The sequence below is a fragment of the Cotesia glomerata genome, linkage group LG4 (genome assembly GCF_020080835.1).
Source record: "Cotesia glomerata isolate CgM1 linkage group LG4, MPM_Cglom_v2.3, whole genome shotgun sequence".
Classification (NCBI taxonomy): Eukaryota; Metazoa; Arthropoda; class Insecta; order Hymenoptera; family Braconidae; genus Cotesia; species Cotesia glomerata.
This window is the reverse complement of record NC_058161.1, coordinates 27898454-27921496: the sequence shown is the minus strand read 5'-3', so window position 1 is coordinate 27921496 and position 23043 is coordinate 27898454. Positions and strand designations below refer to the sequence as shown.

The 23043-nt window shown below is 31.1% G+C and overlaps 4 protein-coding genes across 8 annotated transcripts in view; 1 reads left to right on the top strand and 3 right to left on the bottom strand.

The window, feature by feature from the left end:
* Positions 1–1160, bottom strand: part of LOC123262450 (spermine oxidase-like) — a 12844-nt gene extending 11684 nt beyond the window's left edge. Inside the window, exon 1 of the mRNA XM_044724663.1 lies at positions 870–1160. Within this exon, the coding sequence (XP_044580598.1) occupies positions 870–1083 (214 nt within the window). The 5' untranslated portion in view covers positions 1084–1160. The remainder of the gene's footprint in view (positions 1–869) is intronic.
* LOC123262487 overlaps positions 1–18293 on the top strand; it is a 19463-nt gene extending 1170 nt beyond the window's left edge. The window contains exons 1-3 of one of the 3 annotated variants that reach the window (XR_006508948.1): positions 12762–13129; positions 14022–14513; positions 18188–18293. Coding sequence is in view for 1 of the 3 variants with exons in the window: in XM_044724728.1 (XP_044580663.1) it covers positions 15069–15114 (46 nt within the window). In the remaining 2 variants the exon portion in view is untranslated. Of the gene's footprint in view, positions 1–12761; positions 13130–14021; positions 14514–15068; positions 15261–18187 lie in introns of those variants that run through there. The other 2 variants (XR_006508949.1, XM_044724728.1) reach the window with 2 other exon arrangements.
* On the bottom strand, positions 1306–11661 carry LOC123262463 (probable polyamine oxidase 5). 2 transcript variants are annotated; one of them, XM_044724688.1, is made up of 5 exons: positions 11274–11627; positions 9987–10248; positions 9177–9390; positions 8718–8954; positions 1306–1638 (listed from the first exon to the last, which is right to left on the bottom strand). In XM_044724688.1, the coding sequence occupies exons 1-5, from the start codon at positions 11485–11487 to the stop codon at positions 1321–1323; spliced, it is 1245 nt and encodes a 414-aa protein (XP_044580623.1). In that variant the 5' UTR covers positions 11488–11627; the 3' UTR covers positions 1306–1320. The 2 variants fall into 2 exon arrangements, with proteins under 2 accessions (XP_044580623.1, XP_044580624.1); XM_044724689.1 differs by lacking the exon at positions 1306–1638 and adding an exon at positions 6526–6927 and having other exon boundaries at positions 11274–11661.
* The window catches only part of LOC123262409 (adhesion G protein-coupled receptor A3), a 36358-nt gene continuing 19061 nt past the window's right edge, over positions 5747–23043 (bottom strand). The window contains exons 6-7 of one of the 2 annotated variants that reach the window (XM_044724591.1): positions 16891–23015; positions 5747–5777 (exon numbers count right to left, since the gene is read on the bottom strand). In XM_044724591.1, coding sequence (XP_044580526.1) covers positions 19226–23015 — 3790 coding nt within the window. In that variant the 3' untranslated portion in view covers positions 5747–5777; positions 16891–19225. Of the gene's footprint in view, positions 5778–16890; positions 23016–23043 lie in introns of those variants that run through there. The other variant, XM_044724592.1, reaches the window with a different exon arrangement.

The window sequence follows — 23043 nt, the reverse complement described above, 5'->3', positions numbered from 1 at the left end:
AAAAGTTATAAATTTAGAAAATAGTGATTTTTGTCAAATAGCTTAATAACTTTTTCAAAATTCAACTTATTGAGGCGTCGTTCAGCCGAACTAAGTCTTGAGTAAACTTAGTAATAACAATGTATAGTATAGTAGATAGATATATGTATAGCGGGAAATGCTTTGACTATACTTAGGCTAACTAAGTTTACTCAGGACTTAGTTCGGCTGAACACGCTCATTGGATGTGCTTTTTGAAAAGAAATACAAAAAAATTATTCAAATCATCACCTTTGAATTTTTTATAAATTATATTAAACGTCGACATTTTCTGCGAGTCGTCAAATTTTTTTAGAGCATTATTTTTTGATTTCTACACAGAAAAAAAATTTACTTGAATCAAGTAGATAAATTTGAAGAATTTTATTTTCTTGATTTGAGTAAAAAAATTCTTAAATTAAGAAATTTTTCTCGATTTGAGTATAAATTTTACTTAATTTAAGAATTTTTCGTCTTCATTTAAGACAATGAAACTCTTCAAAATTATTTTCTTAGTTCAAGAATTTTTCTCTTGATTTATGTTAATTTTTTTTTTTTTCAGTGAATTTTTTTTTTTTCAATTGAAAAAATAAAGTTTTTAAAATTTTGGTTATTTCTCTTAACGCAAGTCTAAAAACTTCTCAGGATCTTCGGAAAATCTCAATAATTTATTATTGTCCTTATATTTATTATTGCCGCCAGGTAGCAACATTATCTCATGATTTGTTATCGTATACTTCTATGCATCATTTTTAAAATTAAATATTTTGCAAAAACAAAAGTAATAATAAATTATCTAAATAACAACAAATGAAGAAATAAAAAATACAATTATTAATAAACAATCTCACCGATTTTAACTGCCCAAAGCCGACCACCTATTCGGTTCTCAGCTTCAATAATTTTGACATCAGTAAAGCCATTTTGAAGCAATTTCGACGCAGCGGCTATACCTGCTGCTCCTGACCCAACAATAATTACTCTTGCATCATGAACTGGTTCTGCTAATACAATGTTGTTTATTGTTGTGGTTATAAGAAACAAAAACAAAGTAAGCTTTGGCATATTTTTCGCTCAAATTCACATTCACAAGTTTCAAAAAATTTATTATGAATTAACACTTTAAACAATATTAATCAGTCTGCAAGTAAGACTAGATCGTTAAAAATTTTACTATACCCAGATAGCCATTTGAACTGAAATTTGCCATCGATCTCGTCCGGAATCGGCAGCAAAAACGGAAAGAGTTTAAAAAGCAAAAGTTTCGGTTAAGTTGACCGTAAGTTGCTCTGCAATTTGAAGTCAAGACTTAAGTGTAAGTTCTTTCAGTAAAGTTGTAGTAAAAGGGTTGGCTATAAGCTTGATATTAATTTGCTTTTCAGTTCTAGCCGTACAACTGCATGTTCTCGAACAGAAAGTGAATGGGTTGAATAATTTTTTATGATAATTTTTCAAAACACCCAGCGACATCGTTATAATTACATTTGATGTCGTGTAATTGTTGCCATCAGCTGTCGTTACAATTATTTCATTTGGGTTCGTGTCATTTATGTTTTCAACTTCTTGGGATAGTTTCATTTTGTCTTCTATTTTCACATCCGAGTTAACTTTACTGTCTTTCTGTAATTATTATTTTTTTTTATTGGCGTTAAATAAAATTTTTGATCATTTTAAATTCAAAAATATCGCATGACAAATGTCAAAAGGGCGGATTACAGCAGTTAGTGTTTTGTGCCAAAAGGGCGTAAAAAAATTTTTTTTTGCCATTCAACTCAAAATTATTCAAAATGTCAAGATTAATGTAAAAAAATTTTTTGAATTACTAAGCCAAAGGCGGATCTATACGCCCTTTTGGCTTTGAGATAAATTTTCTTAAAGCTAAAAGGGCGTTAACAGCCTTTAACTTTTGAGCTAACGGCTTAACCGGCTAATAAAATTAGTTTGATTCAATAATATTGAAAATTCCATAGAGAATAAATTTAAAATTTAATAATAAATTAATGTTATGCAATTATATTACAATTCTTAAAAAAAAAAAGTTTTTAGCTCTAAGGATTGCTCCTTAAATTTAACAGTTTTTGTTTTGCTTTTTTTTTCTTTCAGTCTCTACGTTCATTTTTCATCGAGATATAGCTCGTCAAAAATTACCGAAAAATCTTTTTTGCTCCCTTAATTATTGTAAGAATCGTAATAAAATTGTTAAACCGTTAGCCTGCATAATGTAATTAACCGGGTCAATCAGCTAAGCCGGTCGGTTAGCTAGTTAATTAATGAAGCTAACTTTTTTAACTGAATTAACTGGCTAAAAAGTAAAGCCTTAATAAATTTATTGAAAAAAAAAATCAATTGATTAAGGAATAAGTTAATGATAAAGTTAATGATTGAAAATGACAAAAGGATTCCTCACGGGACGAGGAACGAGATGGTAATTACTCATATGCCGACGGCGATACATTACTGTAAAGCCATTCAAAGCACACCCCTTAACGGTATGGAAGTTGCATTACTTCTTCCCCGGTAAGGGCCCATCTCCCCGAGGCTGTTGAGTTCAATTCGTTAGAGTACTCCATTTACTCGTAATTGAAGACGTCAATCGCATCGTCGAGCCTTTACAGGTTTCCAACCATGACTTGTTGGACCGCCTTGAGGATTCCCTGTTGTCAATTCCTATATATTGAAACTACCCTATGCACAAGCACATGCGAGAAAGTTCTACTGTGGCGCCATCTGTCCTCGTCAATGGTCAATACAATAACCATTAGGTTATCTATGACGTAAACAAGATTATATTTGACCATTAACTAAGTTATTGTAATCGATGGATATAACAATTTTTACGATATCAAATAATGATATTTCTTTAAATTTTTTACAAATTTAGTAGGGTAAATGTACCAGTAGTTGACCGAGCACCAGTAGTTGACCGATAATATATAAACATCGAACAATTTTTATTAAATAAAAATTATTCAGACACAAGAATAATATTTTAACAAAGCTAAACTAATAAAAATCGTAATTAACAGCTACAAATATTAATATGCGAACCCGATAATGTTGAAAATAATTCATAAAAATTTTTCACAGCGCTATTTGTTTAGCTGCAAGCTAAAGTAAAGTCTAAGTTCACTAAGAGCTAATCTCTATTATAAACGAACGTATAGTCAACTCAGTACATGAGCTGCGCCTTCGGTCTTAATCGCTCAATTTTGTAGCAGTTCGTATTCCAATATGGCTGCTGCAAATGCGCGCCATGGAAAGCGGGAGAGAAGCAACGAACAGTTGTGCTTGGACGCTTGTACTAGTACGACTGCTATGTGTCAAAAATCTCTGATTATTACACTGCTACTACGCACTTTGCTTAAAAACGAATAAATTAATTACCTTCTTGAGAATTATAATTTTCTTAAATATCAAATCAATTGATTAACTTAATTAACTTCAAATTAAAGAGTTTCGTGAATTATTAGCATCAGTTTTAAAGTGATTGCAATTGTAACGCCACGCGGCCGTTGATTGCGTCGTAGAAAATTATTGCATCAGCCACGCGGCTTTGTTTAATTCATAATTAAATATATTTGCTCTATTAAACAATAGATTCAATTAATATTAACTAATTTTTACTACTAATGAAAATCATTTTAATTAACATTCGATAAATACTATCGAATTATCTAGCTAGTTCCTACACTAGTGTTTTACGATCAATTAACTAGTTTCTAACTAATAATTGAAATCAACTAGCTCCTACGCTAGCATATTTATTTTTTGCTAATTCCTACTGTTGAATTACCTGAAGGCGGTTGAGCTCACCCCCATTGTGTTTCCGAAACACAAATTATTTACACATATACACATTCACACACATACTTGTACACTACTTCGAGGAGGTTTTTCTCAGCACTGCTGAGTTTTCCTTCTCTGGGGCCAATAAATTTATTTATTGTGTTCCCCCAAAAATCACGCATTAATTATTTTTCAAACCTTATCCTCTTTATTTTTAAAAAACTTGAATTACGAGAATAATCCTCATTGGATCGTTTTCGACAAAACACTATTTTACTTAAATCGGTCAGTTATTATAGTAATGCTTTCAAAAGTTAGTATATATTTGATTTAATAAAATAATTTCTATAGGATTAAAGTGATTAAATTAAGTTTTGTAATAATCGTTATCAACTACGAAATAAATAAAGTAACATATTATTGCAAAAATAATTATTTTAGTATACATTTATCCACCGGTCAGACACTTGAACAAAAATACACCATTGTCTCATCAAAATCAAACTTCGGTCATAAACTGGAACACATGTTTTCATAGAGCTCCAATAGATGACCGCATGCGTCCATTTGTAGCTTTCTAACCTCAATATTAAATAGACTCATGTTGAATAAAGTTATCATACCTATACTTAGTCACTAATTTAAAAAAATAATTATAAAAAAATGTGATGATAAAATTAATTATAATGTTATAATAAATAACATCTTTATTTAGTATAAATTGTTTTTAATACTGTGATCGGCAAGTATATTTAGCGGTAAAAAAAATCCGAAAAAATCCAAGAAGAATTTGAAGATTCTGATGAAAGTGATACAGAATAATTATTCGCGCTGAAAAAAATATGTTAAAATTTTTATACTTATTAAAAATTTTTATAAATAATTTTATGTTTAAAAAATTGTTATATTCAAGTGTGTTTGATTTTTGAATATTTCATTCTAGTCATTACTGGATGTGCAATTTAATTTACGATTATATTATTTATTCACCGCTATTTCGTTTATTATTAACTAAAAAATTATTTTTAACAACAATACATATCTTTCTAAGTGAATAAACGAAATGAATACAAAAAAAATCCAGATTACATGTCAAAAACTGAATTTAGCAAGAAAAATAATGATATTTTTCAATCGGTCAACTATAGAAACATTAGCGGTCAACTATTGGTTCACGCCGGTCAGATACTGGTGTTTTCTTGTTACCTATTCTTTAAGTAAATTTTCATGTAATTTTGATAATAATTAAAAAAAAAACATCACATATCTAAAATTTAGTCATTAATAGATAATATAAACTTCTAATAATTTTTTTTTAGACTATAGTAACAAATTTACACGAAATTTAGTAGCTAAAAATTTTGATCGGTCAACTTTTGGTACATTTACCCTATTAATCTTTAGCTGACATATTTTTAAATGTATAAAATTCACATTTTTTAACCAAAAAAAATCTAGTTTTCTCAAAAATTTTATTCAACATTACTACTAATATTTTTATTTTTTCTAGATCGTTAAAAATTTTACTATACCCAGATAGCCATTTGAACTGAAATTTGCCGTCGATCTCGTCCGGAATCGGCAGCAAAAACGGAAAGAGTTTAAAAAGCAAAAGTTTCGGTTAAGTTGACCGTAAGTTGCTCTGCAATTTGAAGTCAAGACTTAAGTGTAAGTTCTTTCAGTAAAGTTGTAGTAAAAGGGTTGGCTATAAGCTTGATGTTAATTTGCATTTCAGTTCTAGCCGTACAACTGCATGTTCTCGAACAGAAAGTGAATGGGTTGGATAATTTTTTATGATAATTTCTCAAAACACCCAGCGACATCGTTATAATTATATTTGATGTCGTGTAATTGTTGCCATCAGCTGTCGTTACAATTATTTCATTTGGGTTCGTGTAATTTATGTTCTCAACTTCTTGGAATAGTTTCATTTTGTCTTCTATTTTCACATCCGAGTTAACTTTACTGTCATTCTGTAATTATTATTTTTCTTTATTGGCGTTTAATAAAATTTTTGATCATTTTAAATTCAAAAATATCGCGTGACAAATGTCAAAAGGGCGGATTACAGCAGTTAGTGTTTTGTGCCAAAAGGGCGTAAAAAAATTTTTTTTTTGCCATTCAACTCAAAATTATTCAAAACGTCAAGATTAATGTAAAAAAATTTTTTGAATTACTAAGCCAAAGGCGGATCTATACGCCCTTTTGGCTTTGAGATAAATTTTCTTAAAGCTAAAAGGGCGTTAACAGCCTTTAACTTTTGAGCTAACGGCTTAACCGGCTAATAAAATTAGTTTGATTCAATAATATTGAAAATTTCATAGAGATTATATTTAAAATTTAATAATAAATTAATGTTATGCAATTATATTACAATTCTTAAAAAAAAAAAGTTTTTAGCTCTAAGGATTGCTCCTTAAATTTAACAGTTTTTGTTTTGCTTTTTTTTTCTTTCAGTCTCTACGTTCATTTTTCATCGAGATATAGCTCGTCAAAAATTACCGAAAAATCTTTTTTGCTCCCTTAATTATTGTAAGAATCGTAATAAAATTGTTATACCGTTAGCCTGGATAATGTAATTAACCGGGTCAGTCAGCTAAGCCGGTCGGTTAGCTAGTTAATTAATGAAGCTAACTTTTTTAACTGAATTAACTGGCTAAAAAGTAAAGCCTTAATAAATACATTGAAAAAAAAAAAATCAATTGATTAAGGAATAAGTTAATGATAAAGTTAATGATTGAAAATGACAAAAGGATTCCTCACGGGACGAGGAACGAGATGGTAATTACTCATATGCCGACGGCGATACATCACTGTAAAGCCATTCAAAGCACACCCCTTAACGGTATGGAAGTTGCATTACTTCTTCCCCGGTAAGGGCCCATCTCCCCGAGGCTGTTGAGTTCAATTCGTTAGAGTACTCCATTTACTCGTAATTGAAGACGTCAATCGCATCGTCGAGCCTTTACAGGTTTCCAACCATGACTTGTTGGACCGCCTTGAGGATTCCCCGTTGTCAATTCCTATATATTGAAACTACTCTATGCACAAGCACATGCGAGAAAGTTCTACTGTGGCGCCATCTGTCCTCGTCAATGGTCAATACAATAACCATTAGGTTATCTATGACGTAAACAAGATTATATTTGACCATTAACTAAGTTATTGTAATCGATGGATATAACAATTTTTACGATATCAAATAATGATATTTCTTTAAATTTTTTACAAATTTAGTAGGGTAAATGTACCAGTAGTTGACCGAGCACCAGTAGTTGACCGATAATATATAAACATCGAACAATTTTTATTAAATAAAAATTATTCAGACACAAGAATAATTTTTTAACAAAGCTAAACTAATAACAATCGTAATTAACAGCTACAAATAGTAATATGCGAACCCGATAATGTTGAAAATAATTCATAAAAATTTTTCACAGTGCGATTTTACTTAAATCGGTCAGTTATTATAGTAATGCTATTAAAAGTGAGTATATATTTTATTTAATAAAATAATTTCTATTGGATTAATGTGATTAAATTAAGATTTGTAATAATCGTTATTAACTACGAAATAAATAAAGTAACATATTATTGCAAAAATAATTATTTTAGTATACATTTATCCACCGGTCAGACACTTGAACAAAAATACACCATTGTCTCATCAAAATCAAACTTCGGTCATAAACTGGAACACATGTTTTCATAGAGCTCCAATAGATGACCGCACGCCCTGATTAAAAATATTGATTGAAAAGTATTGGGAATCAGTCACCCCATGTAAACTGTATATCTATATATACATGAAAAAGAATTGAAAGTATTCAAATTTCATCATTTTTAATCCTTTTCAATCAATATTTTTAACCAGGGCGTCCATTTGTAGCTTTCTAACCTCAATATTAAATGGACTCATGTTGAATAAAGTTATCATACCTATATTTAGTCACTATTTTAAAAAAATAATCATAAAAAAATGTGATAATAAAATTAATTATAATGTTATAATAAATAACATCTTGATTTAGTATAAATTGTTTTTAATACTGTGATCGGCAAGTATATTTAACGGTAAAAAAAATCCGAAAAAATCCAAAAAGAATTTGAAGATTCTGATTAAAGTGATACAGAATAATTATTCGCGCTGAAAAAAATATGTTAAAATTTTTATACTTATTAAAAATTTTTATAAATAATTTTATGTTTAAAAAATTGTTATATCCAAGTGTGTTTGATTTTTGAATGTTTCATTCTAGTCATTACTGGATGTGCAATTTAATTTACGATTATATTATTTATTCGACGCTATTTCGTTTATTATTAAATAAAAAATTATTTTTGACAACAATACATATCTTTGTAAGTGAATAAACGAAATAAATACAAAAAAAAATCCAGATTACATGTCGAAAACTGAATTTAGCCAGAAAAATAATGATATTTTTTAATCGGTCAACTATTGAAACATTAGCGGTCAACTATTGGTTCACGCCGGTCAAATACTGGTGTTTTCTTGTTACCTATTCTTTAAGTAAATTTTCATGTAATTTTGATAATAATTAAAATAAAAAACATCACATATCTAAAATTTAGTCATTAATAGATAATATAAACTTCTAATAATTTTTTTTTAGACTATAGTAACAAATTTACACGAAATTTAGTAGCTAAAAATTTTGATCGGTCAACTTTTGGTACATTTACCCTATTAATCTTTAGCTGACATATTTTTAAATGTATAAAATTCACATTTTTTAACCAAAGAAAATCTAGTTTTCTCAAAAATTTTATTCAACATTACTACTAATATTTTTATTTTTTCCATAATAAAAAAACTTTTTATTTAGCAATGTACGATAATCTATGACCATAATAATCTATAGCCAATAATAATGATAATAACTTACTTGAATAGCATTAATTTTTTTATCTGGTAAAGGCGGATTGAACAATTTTTCATAATCAGCTTTTAAAACTCCTAAAGACGGCGTTACAATAATATGATCAGCTAAATATTTTTTACCCTCTTCAGTAGTAATTTCAACTGGTGCATCTGATGAATCAAAATTTATTTTAACAACTTTTGAATTTGAAATCTTATTTTTCAAAACTGGTAGTTCTTCTGTCGGATTCGGATATTTCTTCTGCAAGATCAATAAATTTATAAACATAAATTATCGCTGATTTTATTTCAGTCAAAAATAATGTTATACATTTTCATCTACAATTAAAAAATAAAAACATTTCTCCTTGAGTCATATTTAAAGATAACTACCGCCACAAATGGAAATTTTAAGAACTTATAAGATATGTTAATATATTAAAAACGTAAGAAGATATATTAACAAACCAAAACTATAATTTACCATCAGGATATCCAATATTGTAGTATAAGTGCGCTCTTTCCAATTAATCGACAAATCGCCTTTACAAACTGGGTAATCTCTTGGCATCTTAGGTGAAAGTTTCGTCCAATCATCAGAGCCATCAGAAGATCCTTGTACCAAGTTAAAAAGATACAAAATCAAATTCTTCATGTCATCTGTAACCTCTGGCAATCTTTTGAAGTATTCTTCCATTCTAAAAAAATATAATCAAAATATGATTAGAAAATCGAATGCCTGTAAGCCTAGACACATGTCACAGTTCTCGGTCTTATTCATTTTGTCTTTGAGAAGGTTCTAAATTAGTTAATAGTATGTCTTCGAGCTAACAGACTGAAGTTGTCGCCAAATACTTAGCGATCGTTAGAGTTAAGTAGCATTTAACATGATTAGAAGCTGAATGGGTGACTGACACAATAAAATATTTCGAATGTAAGTTTATCACAAGCTATCGTTGTAACTTTACATTCTAGATAAGAAAACTTTGAATAATACTGAAGAATAGAAAATAAATAAAAAAAAAAATCACCGTAATCAATAAGCACATTCTATGATCTTGAAAAATTTTATCATGGTATCATAGTCCAGATCAAGTTTTGTCCAAAAGAAAAATAAATAAATTTTCATGTTTATCTATTAAAAAGTTTTAGTAGCGCAGGTGTTAGTTTTCAGTTTGGGCACTAATTTATTTAACTATGTTACATTTTTTTTTGTCATATTTTTTAGCATACTGCAAAGTAAAAAATCAATTGAAAATTTTCAGTGTAATATTAAAAGAAGAAAAAAACATACTTTTCTACTATGAAATCTCCATAAGACTCAGCTTTTGCAATATCATTAACATCAGAATTTTCCGTTAGATTAAGATAAAAATAAGTGATATTGCTGAGTACTTCTGGAAGCAATTGTTCACCAGAAGAATTGAAGAATCTTGTGGTAAAAACATGGCTGTAATTAAAGTGTTCAAGGAGTCCTAAAGGCCAGGCTAGTTCGAAGGAAACGTTATCTTCTTCACTGTGTACCCATTGGCCTCCCATATCCATCATATAATCGCCTAAGGAAGAAATATATTCAATAATTAGTAACTAGTAGGACCTGTGCTCTGAATTTTAAAAATTTTTTACTTAACCCAAAAAAGTTATAAATTTAGAAAATAGTGATTTTTTTGTCAAATAGCAATAACTTTTTCAAAATTCAACTTATTGAGCGTGTTCAGCCGAACTAAGTCTTGAGTAAACTTAGTAATATATGTATAGTGTAGTAGATAGATATATGTATAGCGGGAAATGCTTTGACTATACTTAGGCTAACTAAGTTTACTCAGGACTTAGTTCGGCTGAACACGCTCATTGGATGTGCTTTTTGAAAAGAAATACAAAAAAATTATTCAAATCATCACCTTTGAATTTTTTATAAATTATATTAAACGTCGACACTTTCTGCGAGTCGTCAAATTTTTTTAGAGCATAATTTTTTGATTTCTTCACAGAAAAAAAATTTACTTGAATCACGTAGATAAATTTGAAGAATTTTATTTTCTTGATTTGAGTAAAAAAATTCTTAAATTAAGAAATTTTTCTAGATTTGAGTATAAATTTTACTTAATTCAAGAATTTTTCGTCTTGATTTAAGACAATGAAACTCTTCAAAATTATTTTCTTAGTTCAAGAATTTTTCTCTTGATTCATGTTAATTTTTTTTTTTTTTTCAGTGAATTTTATATTTTTTCAATTGAAAAAATAAAGTTTTTAAATTTTAGCTTATTTCTCTTAACGCAAGTCTAAAAACTTCTCAGGATCTTCGGAAAACCTCAATAATTTATTATTGTCCTTATATTTATTATTGCCGCCAGGTAGCAACATTATCTTATGATTTGTTATCGTATACTTCTATACATCATTTTTAAAATTAAATATTTTGCAAAAACAAAAGTAATAATAAATTAACTAAATAACAACCTGACCAATAAGTTTGTGATTTCTTCTTAAAAAGGATGCAAACATTCCGAGCTGATCGTATTAATACATGATGATGATGAATGAAGAAATAAAAAATACAATAATTAATAAACAATCTCACCGATTTTAACTGCCCAAAGCCGACCACCAATTCGGTTTTCAGCTTCAATAATTTTGACATCAGTAAAGCCATTTTGAAGCAATTTCGACGCAGCGGCTATACCTGCTGCTCCTGACCCAACAATAATTACTCTTGCATCATGAACTGGTTCTGCTAATACAATGTTGTTTATTGTTGTAGTTATAAGAAACAAAAGCAAAGTAAGCTTTGGCATATTCTTCGCTCAAATTCACATTCACAAGTTTCAAAAAATTTATTATGAATTTACACTTTAAACAATATTAATCAGTCTGCAAGTAAGACTAGTCGTCGCTTGCTACGATTTATCAACTTTATAATCTCAATTTGACCATGACTACTTGTTATTAGATGAATTGTGAAGTAACTTTGATATGCTACTCTTTACTCTCTACACTGAGAGACAGTTTTATTAAATACTAATAAACGCTCATTTGTATTTAGTAAAACACGTATTTGGCTCATGCGCAAATAAAAAATTTATTAAATATAAATAAAATTTTTATTTGGACCAGTTTTGAGATTTTATTAGTATTTCATACGTATTAACTAATATTTAATAAACGTTTATTAGTATTTAATACGCGTTTATTAGTGTATAATACGTTTTTATTTATACCCAAAATAACTTAGTTTTTTAGAAATCAATGAAAAATAAGATAAAAACGTCATAATCGGTTTTTTTTTTGTTAATAAATGTTTGTCAACAAATTTTATAATAAATCTATCTATTATCAATAAATAATGTTAAACTATTGACGATTATCCATAGTTTCAAATTAAAAAATGTATATCAGGAAATGGAATTTTATAATGAAAATACATAGAAATTTTTTTTTAATTTTTAAAGATAAATATTTATGACACTGAATTTGACAGATAAATTAAAAAAAATTTTTTTTTATTTTATAGCAATTAAATTATTACAAAAATAATATGATCAAAAAGTTCTACATGTGAAAATTAATAAAAATTACAAGTGAAAATTTTCAGAAGCATTTTTTTACTGTGATTGATTTGTTAAAAAAATTTTTAAAATTGACAGTTGACGGCTAACTTCAGTGTTATGAATATTTATAAAAAAATAATTAGAATTTATTATATTTAACTAACTTTTCTTTTAATAAAAATCACTACATGATATAATAATGGTAGCATTCGCACTTGTGCTGACATTAAAATTAAAAATCAAATACGGCTAACCGCAAGCAGGTTATAAATATACACATATATACATTGACTTACTTAAAGAAATTTTAATTTTTATATGCGTTGAAAAATTGGCCACAATGCATCTAAATCCCTTTCTTTTGATAAAACATCCATTGGTTAATAGACACTTTTCACTGTTTAATAATTATTTTAATTTTTATTCACTATTAATAAACAATAACTCCGAATTCTACGCCTTGACTTCAGCATTAAAGATGGCTATCGTTAAAGCGAGACTGGCGGTGGTTTTAATGAACTCATATTAGTATCTAATAAAATTTTATTAAATACTAATAAAATTTTATTCACTGCAAAACAAATGATATTTATATGTAATTAATATTTATTGACAAGTAGTACTAACATAAAGAAATTCCAAATACGCGTTTTTATTCGCTGTGAATAAAATTGTCTCTCAGTGTATGCACTTAGATAATATGTTTCGTTTTATTATCTCAATAGTTTAAGGTCATGCTCAGCGAGTCGTCTTTCATTTTTTAAATAATAAATTACACTGGTCATTTGTTGATAATGGTTTTTCCTATCTGACGTCCAAAGTTTTGCAATATTATGCTGATCAAGCGATATTTCATCTATTTGTTGATTTCAATTAATCTGATTACAAGGTTCTTAAAATTATTATTATTACAAAGAAGAAATGCTTTTATTAAATTACGACCTTTTTTATACAATCTTTTAATTTATAAAATTAAAAAAAAAATCAATAGTGAAGAATATAAAATATCAATTAATAAAGAAAAAAAGTTAACTCAAATCTATTGCGACGTGAACCAAAAATTCTTTAACTATTTTGGAGACAAGCGCTTAAATAAAAAGCTCATTTTGAATTATTTTTTTCATCTATTTACATTATATTTTTTTTATAAATAAATAAAAGATAAAAAATTAATAGTATTAAATAATTGGAATCTATTTAATGATTATTAATTTTGCAATAATGGATGTCAATAATTGGGACATAAAATTTAAGCTTGGTGATATTGACAGTAAGTTTAGACAGCGTGGTAACTTTTTGTTTTTATTTTAATCCTAAAGATTTATTTTAAAAATATTAAAAATAATTTGAATGAGTAATAAATAAATATATATTTTTAATACTTGAGTTGTATTTAGTACAGCAAATAAATGACTTTGGGATATTGAGGGTATCAATAATTGGTAGAATGTTATGTCACTAATTAGATCAGTTGATTTTGTCAGGCTGTTAATGATTAGTGTGTCCGGGTGATTGACTTTGTCAGTTGAAATAAATAATTTAATTTGAGAAATTACTTTTAAAAAACATAAATTTTATAGTCAAGAGGCTAATCAAAACAATGTTAAAAAAATCCAACAACTTTATTCTAAATATGGAAAAAAATAGTAATTTTAGCCATGTTTTTTACAATGTCAATAATTTGTGCATTTACTTTAGTAATCATAGAAAATTTTTCTATTTCTTCTTGAAAAATTTTTATAAATTTCATCAAAAATTATTAATACAATTTTTAATTCCAGGAATTCAAAGGCCTAAAACACTAAAGGCCCAGAATGCCATTAGTTTTAAAGCTACTGATAAGTGATAATATTTGTTCGAGTAATCCACCAATAAAGAAATTAAGCTCCTCAAACAGCACTAGTCAAAAGAAGAAAGTAAATGAACGAAGTTATGGAAGTATTGTAATGCTGACATTTACAAAAGACGGTGAAGATATCCAGGAATATTTGTCAAATATTCCGGGAACAAAATCCTAAAATCGATGTTTTGATTTTACAAGAGCAAGAAAAGTTTGTTTACTCACTCGTAGAAAAATTCATCGACGATTGCTTCAAGCAAGTTAATTATATTATTCCAATTTTAACCACTGGTTACATTAATCATATCAACAATTTGACCAATAATGATGAAGAAAGTTTGCTCATTAATTTGGACCATAAATATGTCAAATATTTATACTCGTTGATGTGTTTTGAGTATTGTAAAAATAATTGTCATCACAATCGCATCAGGTAATTAGTCTCTTTTAATTATTCTTAATTAATTAATTTATTATTATTAACGATAAAAAAAACATGAATTAAAAAACAATTTAACAATATCAATTCTAAATATGTTTAATAGGTAATAAATAAAAATATTTTGATGAATTAACATAAATTTTATGTATTTCACTTTATCAAGTACAAATTATTTACAGTATATATATATTTATATATATAGTAAACATCCATTCATTAAACATTAGTCTATAAATTCTGTTGTATAATTTCGTTGTAAAAAAATTTCGTTTTCAGTCTTAATAAAAAAGAAAATATAAAAAATTTTTCAATTAATTAAATTAATTGATCGATAAAAAAATAATTTTGTTCTTCCCAACGGGCATATCGATATGTAAAAAAAAATTTTAAATAAACATTCTATGATTATAACCGCACACAATTAAATTGTCAAAGCGAGCACAAAAGCGTATATTCTTATTTTATATTTTTATATACTAAAACTCTAACGACAATTATTAATATTTTGTTTTTTTGCAATTAGATTATATACAATATTTTTCGTAGTGGTATGACTGGTTGGAAAAAAACAGTGGAAAGTTGTAGTGAGTAATCAAATCACTTGGCACAAAAATATACAATGGAAGATCTCTTTTTGAACAACATGGTAGAGAACAATTTATATGGAACAATAAAAATTGTTGTATTTAAGATTTTTCAGTGCCATATCAGATAATTTTTTATGATCGCACAGATGGTAATAAACAATAATACCATAATTAACATTAAAAGAAAAGTGTTAATGTTTTTTAATTTTTTAAGTAGTTTTCATCTTAAAAGATAAATTTCAAGTTAAGGTAGTTCACTCATAAATGCAAAATTTTAAGTTTTCGAGATTTGAAATATGGGTAATAGAATACGCATTACATGTGCTGTTAGAATTTAAAATCAATTGAACGTACCAGAAATGAGATAATTGTAATTAAAAATGACATTTTAGCACAGGCAGTATGGATGGAGAATGAGAAAATCACAAATATTTATGATTATTGCATTGAAAAAATTTTACGATCGTTTCAAAAAATTGATAACTGTTAGAATAATATACTTTAAATAACCCAAAGAAATTTTGAAAATATTGACCGTGTATTTTTTTATAAATTATTAATAAACTGGCTAGTTAAATAAAAATAACCATTAGTAGAAGCGAATGAGAGATAATCTGTGAAAAAGGCAGCACTAGCGAGTGAAAAGGAAAGAAATAGCACCAACTATATGTGGTGAGTGAACTACCTTAAGCATTGTTGTTTCTTACCGTCTATAATTTCACAAAATTATCAACGGATCGTTAAAAATTTTACTATACCCAGATAGCCATTTGAACTAAAATTTGCCGTCGATCTCGTCCGGAATCAGCAGCAAAAACGGAAAGAGTTTAAAAAGCAATAGTTTCGGTTAAGTTGACCGTAAGTTGCTCTGCAATTTGAAGTCAAGACTTAAGTGTAAGTTCTTTCAGTAAAGTTGTAGTAAAAGGGTTGGCTATAAGCTTGATGTTAATTTGCATTTCAGTTCTAGCCGTACAACTGCATGTTCTCGAACAGAAAGTGAACGGGTTGAATAATTTTTTATGATAATTTTTCAAAACACCCAGCGACATCGTTATAATCATATTTGATGTCGTGTAATTGTTGCCATCAGCTGTCGTTACAATTATTTCATTTGGGTTCGTGTAATTTATGTTTTCAACTTCTTGGGATAGTTTCATTTTGTCTTCTATTTTCACATCCGAGTCAACTTTACTGTCATTCTGTAATTATTATTTTTTTTTATTGGCGTTTAATAAAATTTTTGATCATTTTAAATTCAAAAATATCGCGTGACAAATGTCAAAAGGGCGGATTACAGCAGTTAGTGTTTTGTGACAAAAGGGCGTAAAAAAATTTTTTTTTTGCCATTCAACTCAAAATTATTCAAAACGTCAAGATTAATGTAAAAAAAATTTTTGAATTACTAAGCCAAAGGCGGATCTATACGCCCTTTTGGCTTTGAGATAAATTTTCTTAAAGCTAAAAGGGCGTTAAAATAATAGATGTTTTACTACAAAACGTTGACAAAATTTCGAAAAATAAAGGTAGATCAAAATGATACTCATGGTATGAAAATCAATTAAAGAAAAAAGGTACCCAATCGATTAATAAAACAATTAGATCACACCAAAAATTTGTACGCCCTTTTGGCTTTCGATCACTGAATTTTCAAATTCTCAAGTCTAAAAAGGCGCACAGTTTTAAACATACGCCCTTTCTGCTTTTCCAAAATTTTTTTTCATTTTTAAGCTTGGAATATGCTTGCAAATGCCCTTTTGGCATTTGTCCCGCAATATATTTACTATCATCAACTGCAGTATTGTTTGGAATCCACTTGTCTTCCAGTTCAACAACAAATCGCCTTCACATATTCAGTATTTAAGAATACCATGCGTTGATACGTCGAACCATGTATCGCTTCCTTGTATACTGTCATCAAAACGTTCCATCCATCCCAAATACTCTTTAGCTCTTTTTTCATTGGTATATTTGTTTTTTTCATATACTTTGTTGTATCTAAAAAATATTAAAGAGCAAAAAGAGCGTATAATTTGAGACATACGCTCTTTTAGTTTACAAACATTTTTTTTTTAGTTTTAAGCTTAGAATATTTTTGCAAATTGGTTGGCAAAAAAAATTTTTATATGCTCTTTTGGCTTTTATCACTTTTGTTAAAGTTCACTATAATAACTTGTACAGTTTTCTTTAGTCAACTTGTACTAAAATTGCGAAGAAATTTACGGTCAACTCCACTACAACCTTGGCCTCTCCAATTTTCTTCAAATTTACGAATTCCGGTCCTAGATTTTACGTTTCTATCAACAATGGCTATCTGGATATATATTAGTTACACTATAGCCTACGAATCCTCAGTATTACTTCTTTACAGCCTGATCTAATAATATTCTAACTTTATATAATATATGCTCATATATATTTAATATCTATTATTATTTTGTTATATATTGACGCATAACCACAGTTTATAAAATTTAAATCTCAAAAGTCGTATATAACCCTACGGTTATATCAAAACAGATTATTATTATTATCTTCACCTATACAGTCATTTTAATGAAACTTCTATCTATTTACGTATGACCACTAAATCTATTAAAATTTGAATCTTTTGTCCGAAGAAAAGCCCATATCTGATCACATGAACTCTTTCTTCCCGGATTATACATACAATCGTATATGACTAAATAAAATCATTGCCTTCAGATTTCTCAAAGAAGACAATACTAACCTCAAAATGCACATTTCTTAGCCTTAACCCTACAATTTACAAATCGCGAGCCAAAAAAGTAAAAGGGCGTGTGTCTTTAATCATGCGCTCTTTTAGTTTCAGGAATTTGAAAATTTTATGACCTAAAGCTAAAAGAGCCTATAAGTTTTTTTTTCTGAGCAATTTACTAAATTATTATTTACTCGTATTATGTAGACCGCGAATACCGTCGTATATGTGTGAAGTTATGTTCTATTGTATTGTTTATATTGTTTATTGTTAACTGTTGTTAAATTATTGATCAAGCCAATAAAGAAGTTTTCTTTTCTTTGATTTCTTAATTAAAAATCAAGTGTTTATTTATGTTTTAGCGTTTTGAGATAATCCCCGTTTAAGACCCTGGACTCCGGCGAACAAAATTCAAGCCGGGGATTAAAACGATATTTAGGTGGATACGTGGACATTACACAATTTGATTACAAAAAAATCTAGTAATTTAATTTTATATTTAGTAGGTAATTATCAACTTTTAATTACTATTATAAACTATAAATAAAAGTTATTTATAAGTCTAGTAAGCATAATTCTACCGATCAGTATTTGGAACATAGGTGGTCAATATTTAGTGCATAATAGTTAATATTCGGAGCAATCAGCTGTTACGTTAATTATTACAATTTCATGTCTATTATTATGTATTTGAGAAACAAAAATACTATAGTTCGTAAGTTAAAACGATAAAAGAAGCATAACACTCGTTTCAGCTCATAAACTCTTTCATTACATTTACAAATAATGTATTTTTGTTTATTTTATCTACCTCAGACTGTTTTTTTTTTTTATATAACTCGTCTTGTGAAACTATTTGTCACTATTTTGTGTCAAAACTTAAAATCTTTTATACGCTCTTTTAGGCACTACTTTACTAAAAGCTAACAGAGCGCATGAGATACGCCCTTTGAGCTTTAGGATGCTTGAATATTATTTTTACAGATCTTTGTGTTTTAAGTGATTTTAAGAGAAATGACAAAAAAAAATTTTTGCTGTATGCCCTTTTACCATGGATCGTAACCTGTAGCAATACATCCTTTTATTTTTTCACACGCGATATAATAAACCTGCTTATAGCCATTTATTCACCAAAATTCTTTTCTTCTCTACAAATACAATTAACCATGACTATATACCCATACGAACCTAACTTATCAACATTAAACCCTATACACGATCATAACAGATAATACTATCCTCCAAGAACTGTTTTGTACAATTTTATTACCATGATTTTATTTAAAAAATCTCAAACCTTAATAGGAACTATTTTAAATTTCTTCGCCTTAAAAAGAAGAAAAATGAATAACTTATCGCTACTAATACTTATTTATCACTTATCAATAAACTACCTAAACCTAAACACTAGTCTCCTTCTTAATCGGATTGTCCAGCAGCATTTCTTCATCAAGCGCGGCGTCATCCGTGTAATGCACAGTGCTATAATTAGTATCTTCATAATCAACCCCAATGCTCGCATTCATATCAAGATGTCTTGTGGCTCCTAGCGTGACATCAATAGTCGCTAAATCCGTGAGCGAGCTGAAATCTTTCCCAAAACCCGTCGGAATTCTTACATCAGTCAGCGAGCCACTGAACAATTCTTTGAAGCTTCCATCAGCGTCAGAATGCCGAGAATTCTGCCTCGGTCTCGACCTGGAAGAGCTTCCACTAACAGATGTCGCTTCATGCTTCTCCCCAATTCTTCCACACTCAGAATCCAGGTCATACAGACTAGACCTTCTTTTACAAGGTTCATCTTGAAATCCAACACCTCGATCTTGATCCTGAGAATTAACATCGCTAGAGCATTGGAAGTCTTTCTCAGAGATTTTTTCCGGAGTTTCTGGAGTTTCGCCTATCTCCGGAAGGTTATGATCGCTTCGCTCGCTGGTCAACGCAGCAGTCAAGTCAGCTTCTGAGCTGTACTCTAAACTACACTGCTGAGACACATTGCGCAGATGTTTTTCTTCTTCAGACTCCGGAGGACTCAGTCCGGCTTCAATCCTTTCAATCCTCCGGTGATCATTGTTGACCTTTTTGCTCCCCTGGCGGGCTATCTCTTGTCCAATAACATACCTCATTCCCTCCGACATGCTTCCGCTATCAGACAACATGTTAACATTCTTCGCATCAGCAACAGGATTCAATTCCACATGAATATTCGTATTATTAACCTTCGCACCACTTCCAAAAATAGTTTCAATCCGCTCGCGTCCATCTCCTAAAACAGCTGGCCGAGGAATGGAGATACAGCTCCCTCCATCACTAGTGGCGCCCCCATCACCCTGCTTCCGAGGTCCTAAATTATTGTGCTTGTGGCGGCGCTGTTTCTTGAAGAATTTCCTCGCCACTCCGCTCTGGTGGGGATTGTAGAACATTTCAATATTGACCGGCGCAGACTCTGTGTAGGTTTTAACGGAATTATTCGAACGATACTGCTGACGATGAAGAACCACAAGGTTTACGTTAGTCTTTTTGCTAGGCGACTCTCGTTCTGGGGCTTTTATCGCGTGAGCCAACGCTATAGGCAAGACATTAGTGTGCCGAGAACTGACGGAATTAGAATCCGACAAATGAGTCGGGTGATTGATGATCGGTAAGTTAGGAACCAGCGATTGGGCAGGAAGAGCTGGACGCGCGTCACAAACACTGCGGGTCCGACAGCAGTTATTTTTCTTCCGTCTCAGCCAGCATCTCATCAGCGTCCATTGAGATCTTACGTCACTGCGTGCTAGTCCGTAGAACAGAAAGACAAAGCAGCCGAGAGTTGAAGAAGAAAGAGCGTAGCAGATTGAAAAAACTGACTCGGCGTAAGGAAAAGGAAGAAAGACAGGAGAAACTGTTGTAGCAGCTGCGGATGTCCAGGTGACTATAAACAGAACCAGGACGATGAAATGTCCTTTAAGTTGGGTCATCTGCGAATGCTCCAGATCTTCAATTTCAGAAGACACGGTGACACTCATGCTGGCTTGGTCTCGGTTCTCATGAGGCTCCAGTAGTTCTAGGTCCATGTTCTCCGTCGCTTGGGTTCCTTCGCTCAACTGGCCGTTGTGGTCGACGTTCCTGATGGTACAACGCACTAATAAGTAGAAAATAGATAAGTAGACTATCAGCATGATCGCTGGAATAAAGAGTGCTGTGAGTGCTGGGGCTTTGGTGAGGAAGCAGTAAGAGTATCCGGCGTACTCGCGCAAGTTCACTGCTCCGCTGATGCCACAGACTATCAGAGCAATCCCCCAACCAACAAGATAGAGACCTAGAAGAGGTTTTTGAATCGGTTGCTCGGGAATCTCATCATCAGAAACGAGCTCCTGACTGTTTTTTGCAAGTCTCTTGTACATGTTACTCGCGCTAACTGCCATCCAGAGCAGAGAACACAAGGACAAGTAGTGGATAATCAATCCGACACTCTGGCAGATTTCAATGTTCTCTGTTTGCTGGATTCCAATCGTGTAAAGGAAGCTTAGAAGTGTAATGGAGATCCAGGTGTTGATCACGCTGTGCTTCGCACGCTTTGGCATCGAGATCGATGCGTAGCAGATTATGTAAGTCACTGATGTGATGGTCAGACTGATGATTAACACTGATGTTCCTATGTAGACTAGTGGGTGTGAGTACCGAAAGAGAGCGCCAGTTTTATTCACCGTGCGGTATGATAAGTCTTCAAGCAGGCCGTAGTACCCCAAGCGATTGCACTGGAAGACAACAAGGTTGTTGATGAAATTTGCTAACTGACAGCCTTCGCGCGTCCACCGGGATCCATTGATCGAGATTTCAGAGTTCCAGATCACTGGAATCGGGTGCGAGTAGGAAGATTTCAGCATCACGATCACCGGTTCTGTTAGATTGACTTCCCGGTCAATTACTCGGCTGCCGATTACTGCTGAGTTAACTGCCCGGGTGGCAGGTGATGGAAAAAGACGGCTGTCGCTGTACATGCTGACCATCAGCGACATGTCTTGTTCATTTTGCTGCTGAGCTAGAAGCGAAGAAGGCAGTCGGATTGATGCTTCGATTACTTTATCCTTGATATTTAGAATTGCTGTTCGGTTGCTGGTAGCGCAATGTAAGAACCGAGTGTCCAAGTCTTCTGGAAGGACACTAGAGTACCAAGTACATGAGAGTCCAACAAAGCTCTCGGAGTTGACTCGGAACTCTTCTAAAGCTAGAGTCTTTTCATGGATCTGCAAAGCTGACGTCGCTTTGGTAACAGACTCTACAATTGAAATCAAACGACTTGCTGCTTTATAATCGACTTCTGCGCGTTGGATTAAGTCCTTGGGGGACTTGAGCAAAGAAGTTATGGCTGCGATTATCAGCAGAGGAAGATCTTTGTCGTGGGTTAGGTAGTTAAGGTAATTTTCCAGGGTTTTGGCAATAAAGTCCAGGTCAATTGGATCAGATAGTTGATGAGGGTGCGTGTAATTTGCGAATCTCTTGAAAGTCTCCATCAGATTGTCGGCCAAAGAAAGGTTCATGTTGGTGTACTGCTGGAGCGCCCGGGTTACGGGGGAAATGAAGGGACAGGATTCAGTGTCCAGGTTGGTCCAGTGTCCGGTAGCGTTGCATTGGTAGGTAGCACGAGACAAGGATATCAGACTGGATAGACTGATCCCCTCGCAAGGCAATTCGACTTTCCAGCCAACGATTGTTCTGGGCCAAGCGTAGACGCCTTTGTTGGTTCGGGTGATTGCTAAGGGACAGTAGCGAGTGTCATTGGAGATTACTATTATGTTGATGGCCTTAGATTTGTTCCCGTAGATTGACACCAGGAAGCAGTTCCACTGGCCGTTGTGCTCTTTAGTCACTGGGAAAATACTCAACGCACTGTCGATTATCCCGCTGTCCGCCAAATAGCGATTGTCGACTTTTACGTTAGACAAGGTGTCCACCGGGTCTGCTAGAGGAGTTAGAGGAAGTAAACTTGGAGTCCATTGCCAGAGGAGCTTAGCTGTCCGGTCGTCGGTTATGCTCGGCGCTGAACACTTTAGAGATATGGAATCCCCGGAAAAGACTACTTGGTTTTGGGAAGGAGAGATCTCTAAGGTTGGAGATATCCAGTCACATTGGAAGTCATTGGAGTATTTTAAGTCTGGGATTTGCTTGCCGTGGACGTTGCCCGGTGAATTGCATGTTGGTACGGGACTGGAACAGATTGATGATTGTTTTTTAG

Coding starts and splice junctions, on each gene's coding strand:
- LOC123262463 (XM_044724688.1), bottom strand. CDS start 11,487: ATGCCAAAGCTTACTTTGCTTTTGTTTCTTATAACTACAACAATAAAC. Junction 10,249..11,273: donor GCTTTGGGCAGTTAAAATCG/GTGAGATTGTTT, acceptor TTTCTTCCTTAG/GCGATTATATGATGGATATG. Junction 9,391..9,986: donor GGAGATTTCATAGTAGAAAA/GTATGTTTTTTT, acceptor ATATTTTTTTAG/AATGGAAGAATACTTCAAAA.